The 8,308-nt window shown below is 38.6% G+C and overlaps 1 protein-coding gene across 1 annotated transcript; it reads right to left on the reverse strand.

Annotated features, from left to right (window-relative positions):
* Window positions 1-6,590: 6,590 nt before the first annotated feature.
* Window positions 6,591-7,172, reverse strand: LOC136354152 (uncharacterized). The gene is made up of 3 exons (XM_066305833.1): window positions 7,143-7,172; window positions 6,900-6,986; window positions 6,591-6,815 (listed from the first exon to the last, which is right to left on the reverse strand). The coding sequence occupies exons 1-3, from the start codon at window positions 7,170-7,172 to the stop codon at window positions 6,591-6,593; spliced, it is 342 nt and encodes a 113-aa protein (XP_066161930.1).
* Between the last annotated feature and the right edge of the window lie 1,136 nt (window positions 7,173-8,308).

The following is an 8,308-nucleotide window of genomic DNA, read 5'->3' on the forward strand; positions in this document are numbered from 1 at the left end:
GGATGTGGCCGTTGGCCCTCGGCCAGGGTAGTACGATACACGCCACCAAACTCAATTGATTTATATTAATTGGGTTGTGCATGGTAGGATCCAGCCGGCTTGGCTCGGTCTGCTTATTTGCATGTTTATAACAATGACGAGCTAATAAGTATATACGCTCAGCGTTACAGCTTAAGCTGTGTCTCTCGTTAAGTTCGATGCTCGTAAACAAATCACCGCCATTAATTAATTTGCTGCATGCCCTGTCAAGATGTGCATTTAGTATCATATCCTATCTTTACTATAATAAAGTTGTAACCTAACTACTAACTCCTTAAACTTAACATATAAAAATACCACATCATCATCCACTGATTAACAAGATGCGACATCATCATCTACCAAGAATCATCATATTTAAACATCATACAAACATGTTGTATTATCTATAGTTTTACAGTTTTATAATTTAAGAGCTTTTAAAATACAACCATGTTAAATTATCATCCCACATAATTCACATGATATTTCAATGTATATTTTATTATGTTTTAAGATATCCTATATACTTATATAGTTCATCCTCACTTAGTTAATGCTTAAATGATTAATCTATGGTCCAAATTATCTTTCTATTTTTTCTCTAATCAAGTCATATCATCTTAATTGTTTTTAGCCTTTAGATGATTAATCTACGGTCCAAACTATCTCCCTATATCTCTTATTCCGTAAAGTCATACCACCTAACTTTTTACGTTTGAATCACCATTCTACATACTATTTGAATTTAAATTATCATAAACCACATTAATTTTCTTAATATGATGTTATTTAGCTATCTTACACGTTATTTCTTAATCATACTAAATTTCAGCAGCAATGCGCGGGATTTCACCTAGTGTATTAAAAAAATATTCCCTCCATCCACAAAAGTTACACATATTACTTTTGTCACTAAGACCAAGAAGAAATTAAATTATTTTGGATGTTATAAAATTAAGGAGTGAATGTAACCATGCAACCAATAAGTATTTAGATGACTCCTTGGTTTCTAACCAAACATTTAATTTATGTCTTTATTTAAGTCTTCATGCAACCAATAAGTATTTAGATGACTCCTTGGTTTCTAACCAAACATTTAATTTATCTCTTTATTTAAGTCTTGAATCCATAAAGACTATAAATAGGAACAATTTATTTGGAAAAACTCAAATGTGAAATACTCCCTTCGGTTTCATTTTAATTAACGTTTTGGACAATGACACGGTCTACAAAATATGTGTTTGACCTTATTTTTCTATTATAATATATATAATAAATAAATGCATATTTACTTTTATTATAGTGCTTTGAAAGACAATTCTATATATGTTGTTCTAATTTCTTTAAACTAAATATTTTTAAAGTTATTGATGGTCAAAGTTATAAAAATTTGATATCTAAAACGTCAATTAATATGGAACCTAAGGGAGTAGGTGTAACTTTTGTGGATGGAGAGAGTAGTAAGCATTGAAGCATTGATTAGTACTATCAACTAACTAAAAATGATATATGAAAAAAGTTGAACCAGAATATTCCATTGAACCCCGGCATCTATCTATACCTTATATATTATATTAATTGAACACATTTACGAGTTCTCATGTTAATGAGAGGGATCAGACCATTAGTGATTAGATGTGTCTGACAGTAGATTAATATTAACAGTATATATAACCAATGTTGCATTTGGGCCAGCATTTCAATCTTAATTAGGTTTCGTGCACGTATGTACCACGGGGTATATCGATTTCAGGAGGACTGCACATAGGGCATCGTGGCGAGTGGCGACTAGCTAGCACAAGACGCCTGACGCCTACGCTCATATGGAAGCGATCGATCTCTGAATTAGATGAAGCACGCCGAGTCACCGATGGCAACGATTCTGATTGTTAATTAACTTACCACCTGCTTAGATTTATAGCAAAGATCAAACCAAATTTAGAAAATAGTGATTCTTTTCGAAGAAGACCGGTCTGACCTTAAAATTAACTGCGATCAGATCGCTGGTGTTTAGGCGGTCATACATTCAGCACATAGTCTGAAACCAATTTAGACATTTCTCGTGTTCCCCAGACTAAGACAATGATTTCTCGTGTCTCGCAATTAATATATATATTCATCAAAATCAATGCATTACCCAAACTTTCTATATTCTACATCTTCCTCCTTTCTACTTATCCAAAAGTCTCTTTTTGGTGACTCTGTTGTGGAATGATTTCGGTTGCTATAGCCAAGATTCTCACACTGTTTACGGTCCTTAAATGTCAAATCTGGTCGTCAATTCCTGAATAAAACCAATTAAAATAAAATACCAAACCTAATGTTAAGATTAATTAGTAATCATTTCCACAAGCATTGGTAAATATCTGTGTATACGTAATTATAGATGAAAATACACCTACCATGTAAAGAAATACACCTCTAACCAATCAAACGCGAGTATACGGATTGGATGGTCACGTCCTAATAAATTATCCCAAATTAGAAATCATTCTCTAAAAGAAATAATAGAATGAATTAAAACTCGAAAAGAAATTGGCAAACATTAAAATACATACAAGAAAAATTCAAATATGGCCCGAAGTATTTTTGTTAAATTCTCATAGGTCTAAAAGGTGCCCTTAAATTTTAGTCAAATTTTCAGAGCATCGAAAACATTTATGAAGCAACAAAAATAGTTATCATAGTTTATTAAGAAAAAACTAAAAATTAATCCTCCTTTTCCATTGGGCCAAGTCTGGCCCAATGTCTTCCCCTCTCCCGGCCCTCCCCTCCCTTCGGCCCAGCTCCATCCTCCTCCTTTACTTCTCCGTGGGCCGCCCTGCCTTGCCCCGACCCAACCAGTGGCGGGTCTAGAAAATCGATTCGTTGGTGTCATAACGTGTCTATCGATAACATTGTATGTTAATTATACTTAGATCATGGTGTTATAACATCTGGATAAGCAGATTTGCTATAGGTTTTATCGAAAGTCGTCGGTGTCGCCTGACACCAACCCCAGTACTGTATATCCGCCCCTGGACCTAGCCCGACCGAGCCGAGCCGCTTCCCTCAAACACGGTCGTCTCCTTCCTCCCGCATGGCGCCTCTCTCTCCCTCCCATAAACCTAGCCCGTTTCCTCCTCCATATTCGCCTAAATCAATTCCCTTCTTTCCAAATTAGGCCTTGTTCGGCAAGAACCGAAACGGCCTCTAGTCTGGCCGGAGCGAAGTGGCCCGTTTCCAAATCTGGTCTGGCCCAGAAACGTCGTTCATTTCGGCCGGCGCGGATTGGAAACGGGTCCGGTTTGGCCTCTCTCCCCCTGTTCCTGGCCCGGAACAATTCCCCGCCTCTGACCCTCTGGTTCTAACCCGGACGCGAGAAAACGGCGCGGCGGCGCACCGACGGCGACGGCAACCGCTTCCCATCCGACATCCGCGCTCTCCACCGCCTTCTTGCCAGTAACACATCACCGTCGTCTTCCTTGTTCCTTTCTCTCTCCGGCGCTAGGGTTCTTTCTTGCTAGGGTTCTTGGCCACCGTCTCCTCCCCTGCTGCTGTAGCACACCACCGCTGCCTCCTTGGGAAATCAATCTCACATGATTCACAATGAGACCCATGACTAAGGTTCTTGCTTGCTAGGGTTCTTGGCTCTCCAGACCTGTATAGGAAGGCATGGCTGGATTTCAGTGGTGGAATAAAATGCTCCATGTTGATCTGGGTGATTGCGATGATGATTAAGGGCATGACTATTGTTTTTGTTGCAAGCAACAAATCCTTTTTATAGCACATCATTTGCATTCATCAGTTTCCATATTCTTCTTTTGGTGTTAGCATAAATGTATTTGTGCTTCTGTGCAGAAGCAAGGCCACAAATCAAGTTTGGTGACTAAAGAACTATTCTTCTTTTGGTGTTAGCATAAATTGCATGTTGTACCAAGTATGGTGACTAAAGAACTATTCTTGATATTCCAATTCTTCGGATGTGTATGCTTTTACTTTTGTTTCCCTGTCAAGTTTTTCACGAGCTTATCATGCGGTTTGTTAGACGAAAAATTAATGGTTTGCCTGACTTGTGCACAATTTGATTTTCTATCAAACAGTAATGCAATCTTTGATGTTTGCCTTACTTAGTGGCACTTAATTTCCACTGAAGATCATTATGGAAATTGGAATAGCAAGTCAAGTCGATGAAAATTTGCAATAGGAGCATCTTTGCTGGTTTAAGTACAGGAGTTGGTGGAGCTAGGAAAAATTGGTCCTTTACACAATATATGAGGTGAACTTGGCTTAAGTGGTAGTTAATGTTTCTCGTCACATTGTACACTTATATGCATAATAATATTCCTGAAAGGACCAATGCACTAGGAAGTAGCTTGGTGGTGCTGTTAGGTTTGGACAATTTGGAAGAACTTCTTTGTTTGGAGTTCTTCTTTTGGACACTTGTACCAAAAGCTGTCCTAGGTGGAAATCTAATATTACAATACTCGATTGGCATATTTTCTAATATTACAATAATCTAATTATGATTTTGGGTTTAAACTCGACAATTACCTTTTGAATTCTTCTATGCCAACCACAACTGATTATCTCACTGTTCAGTTGGTAATATCTTCTTTTTTATTTTAAAAAATGAAACATATTAACATAATATCGCCTCACAAAAACATGCACCTTGCCTAGGATGAATTATACATGGACTGTGTGATTATCTGCACATAGGCAACTCTATCCTTGTTTTCCTACTGTTTCAAGTTTATTTATTCTTATTGGGCTGGACATCACACAATTTAATTTATGCTGATGATACTCAGCAAATTAATGAAGTGTTTGTAGCCTCCAGGAGTCCGGGATATTTTGATGTATTATAATTTCTGAGGTGTAGCTAGTGTCTGTTTCTCTGTAAAAAGTATCATAGTTTAGAGCACACAAATTCTATTTTATTTTCATTAACTTGTTTAGAGCACCTTGGCTGCAAGTAGTGAAGTGCAGAACGATGTCTTATCAGAACTCATGCATTTGCAGATTCCTCCTGAAACATTGGTCAGGATGGTCACAGTAGGAGGGGGTCAGGATATTCCTGATTTTGATAACCCACAGCATTTAATTTGAGCTCATTTTACTGTTCTTAACTGAAGCTAATGCTGAAACTGATCATGTAAACAACCATCCTGAACATATTGCACATTTCTGCTGCTCTGAACTGAAAAGTTGGTGCTCTGATCTAAGAACATATTGCATAAGAGAAGATCCTTTGATAACCAGTTTTTGTCAGTTCCTCATGACATTGCTGTTCACCATTCAGATTTCAGAGCCCATTGATTTGCACAACTTAAGACAAAAATGTGTGTGTGACCATATCCTCCTCTTGGGAAAAAGTATTGGCACTTACCTTGCGTTTCTTGGGAGTTTATAACTTGTCTTTTCTTTAGCAGTAAGATGACTTTTTATTCACTGTTTAGGGCATGTGAAGCCATTATTTAAAATGCTAATTCTCTCAATTTGCCATCATATTTTAACCGTAGGCTGTCCTGTGGATTCTTGTGTTTTCACTTTTGGAACTTGTTTGCAAATCGGTCTGGTGGTAGGCTGTAGCAGCTTGTATTAATTATATACTGTTTCATTTAATTCAGAGTTTTTAATGTTCTCCAATTTGACCAAGAAGAGCTCAATCCATATTGGAATCTGACAAGATCCTAATGGCAACTTTTTGTGACAAGTTGACCAGCACGATCGCAATACATAAACCTTTGCGGTGATAGTAGAGTCGCCAACCACCCTAATCTAGCAAGCACTAGATCAAGTTGGGTTTTGATAAGCTAAACCGGCTAGCGGAGCCGATCTAGATAGAACTATAGATAACTACCCGTCTCGTGGACAAAAAGGAAGGTTTTCAGGACAAACCTACAAAGAGACGTTGCACTCTCGCAGCAGCGGCGGACGATTTACAGCGCAAATCGACAAAGATGGATAAACTAAGCAAAAACTAAAAGCAATATGAAAAACGATTCGATTGGTTTATTGTTTTTACAATGAACCAGCCTTGTCCCTTATATAGGTCTTGATCTTGCCCTCTACAGGCCCTCCACGTCTAACTCGGTCTAGAAACAGATGGAAACACGAAACATACATTCCCGAGCAAGGAAACTCAAGACCCGACGAAAACGGAGTCTGACTCGGACTCTACTGGTCAGACCGGCCACACACCGCCGGTCTGACCGGCCCACTGGCGACGGGCGTCCAAACTTTGGCAATTTCCCTATTTTAATCCTAGGTGCCAAATTTGGGTGTAAACACATGCCCCCTGCCTTTTTTATGAACATCGTGAATCTAAAAGCATAGAACATGTTTTTGTCTTAGGGCGATAATCCGATTACCGGCCATAGGACTTCCTAAGTATCTTGCCAAACACTCGGGAAGTATTTCTTTAAGTATTTCCTATTGATTGCTCGCTGAAAACGCTCCCCTTGAAGTGTCTCCAAAAAATATGCGTTTCCTCAAACAATTCCGCATACTCGATAATGACCTTCCCAACTAGGAGACCACTTACCGAACTCCTTGGATCGAGTACCTAAAGGCAAAATTGTCTTTCAAACCAAGTCTCCAACTTGGAACAACTTTGCTTTCACCGTTTTGTTGTACGCTTTGGCCACCCTCTTCTTCTCTTTCTCTATGTCTTCCAAGGCCTTCAAACGCTTGTCGATGACTTCATCAAGATTGTCTCCCATCAACATCTTGTAATCTTCACTTGACAAAACATCTTGCTTGATGTATCGAAGAGAGCCAAGATTTACCTCAACCGGTAAAACGGCTTCCTAACCATACACTAGCTCAAAAGGAGTGACTTTAGTGGCACCATGTTTAGATATCCTATGCACCCACAATGCTTCAGAAAGCACCTCATGCCACTTCTTTGGGTGGTCCTCAATCTTCTTTTTGACTAACTTCAACAATGTCTTATTGCTCGACTTGGCATATCCATTAGCCTATGCATAGTAAGGAGAAGAACTCAACAATTTAATGCCATAAGATTCGGCAAAACTCTTCACTTCCATAGACAGAAAGGAAGCTCCTTGATCCGTAGTCAATATTTGCGGAATACCGAATCAACGGATAATATGCTTCAAAATAAAGTCCATTACCTTCGTATGAGTCATATTCTTGAGCGGCATGGCTTCGGCCCACTTAGTGAAGTAATCCGTTACAACTAGCACGAACCTATGCCCCTTTGATGACGAACGATAAATTTGACCAATGAAATCCAAAGCCCAACTTCGAAACGGCCATGGTTTGATGATGGGATTCAACACGGTGGCAGGCGCCAATTGAACATTGCCGAACCGTTGACAAGCTTTGCATCCCCTATAATATTTGAAACAATCTTCAATCATCCTCGGCCAATAGAATCCCGCTCTCCTAAGCAACCAATTCATCTTATGGGCCGATTGATGAGTTCCACAAATTCCTTCATGTACCTCTCCATAGCCACTTTAGATTGATCATCATCTAAGCACTTTAACAGCACCCCATCTATATTTCAACGATATAAATCTTTATCAAGCAATGTATATTGTAAATCATTGCAATAAAGCATAGTTATTTGCAACAGAAAAAAATATCATTGCAATAGTATAATATATTGCTACGAATTATTTTTTGTTGTAATAATTTGATGGCAATAGCTTAATTATCTTGTAGTGATGCACACAACGACACAAACCTAACCATCCTCCATACGTATATGTATGCATACACTTTGTTTGAAAAAAATATTTTGGGCTAGAAAGGGAAAAGTTTTAATTAGCCCCCAAATTTCCTATGTGCAAAAGTTGATTTCACCTCATCTAGGTTTAAAAACGAAATTTTAAGCTCATAAAAATGGAAAAGTTATCTTCCAACTATTTTGGCAAGAAAAATTTAAGTCCTAAAATTCGGGTATGTTACAGGGGACCCATAGGGGCCGGGGGCTGGGGCAACTCTGCTGCTGAATTGGAGATCAGGCCGGGCGGGAAAATTGAGGGTTAGGTGCGGAGGTGTTATGGCCCAACCCGCTCCATTGTAATCCCTCAGCATGACGCAAAACATTCAAAAGATTTCTTTTAAATGGTAAATTTTGCTGTAGAACACTGGGACTTTTGTGTTTTAGCTCTTGACACAGTAAAAGCCGATCTTTATTAGGGCACACTGAACACCGCACCCATTAAAATATTTAGAAAAAAATGCCCCTAATCCAGTTATCATATTCTTCTTCCTTTCCGTTTCCTCTTTCATTTTTTCCTTCTCCATCCTCCTTTCCTTATGGGCGACA

The sequence above is a fragment of the Oryza sativa genome, chromosome 11 (assembly GCF_034140825.1).
Source record: "Oryza sativa Japonica Group chromosome 11, ASM3414082v1".
Lineage (NCBI taxonomy): Eukaryota > Viridiplantae > Streptophyta > Magnoliopsida > Poales > Poaceae > Oryza > Oryza sativa.

What these genes read in the sequence shown, in the direction of transcription:
- LOC136354152 (XM_066305833.1), bottom strand. Translation starts at nt 7,172, where the DNA reads ATGCCGCTCAAGAATATGACTCATACGAAG. An exon ending in AGAATATGACTCATACGAAG is followed by an intron (nt 6,987 to 7,142) that starts GTAATGGACTTT and finishes TACTATGCATAG; the next exon opens with GCTAATGGATATGCCAAGTC. An exon ending in ACCCAAAGAAGTGGCATGAG is followed by an intron (nt 6,816 to 6,899) that starts GTGCTTTCTGAA and finishes GTGTATGGTTAG; the next exon opens with GAAGCCGTTTTACCGGTTGA.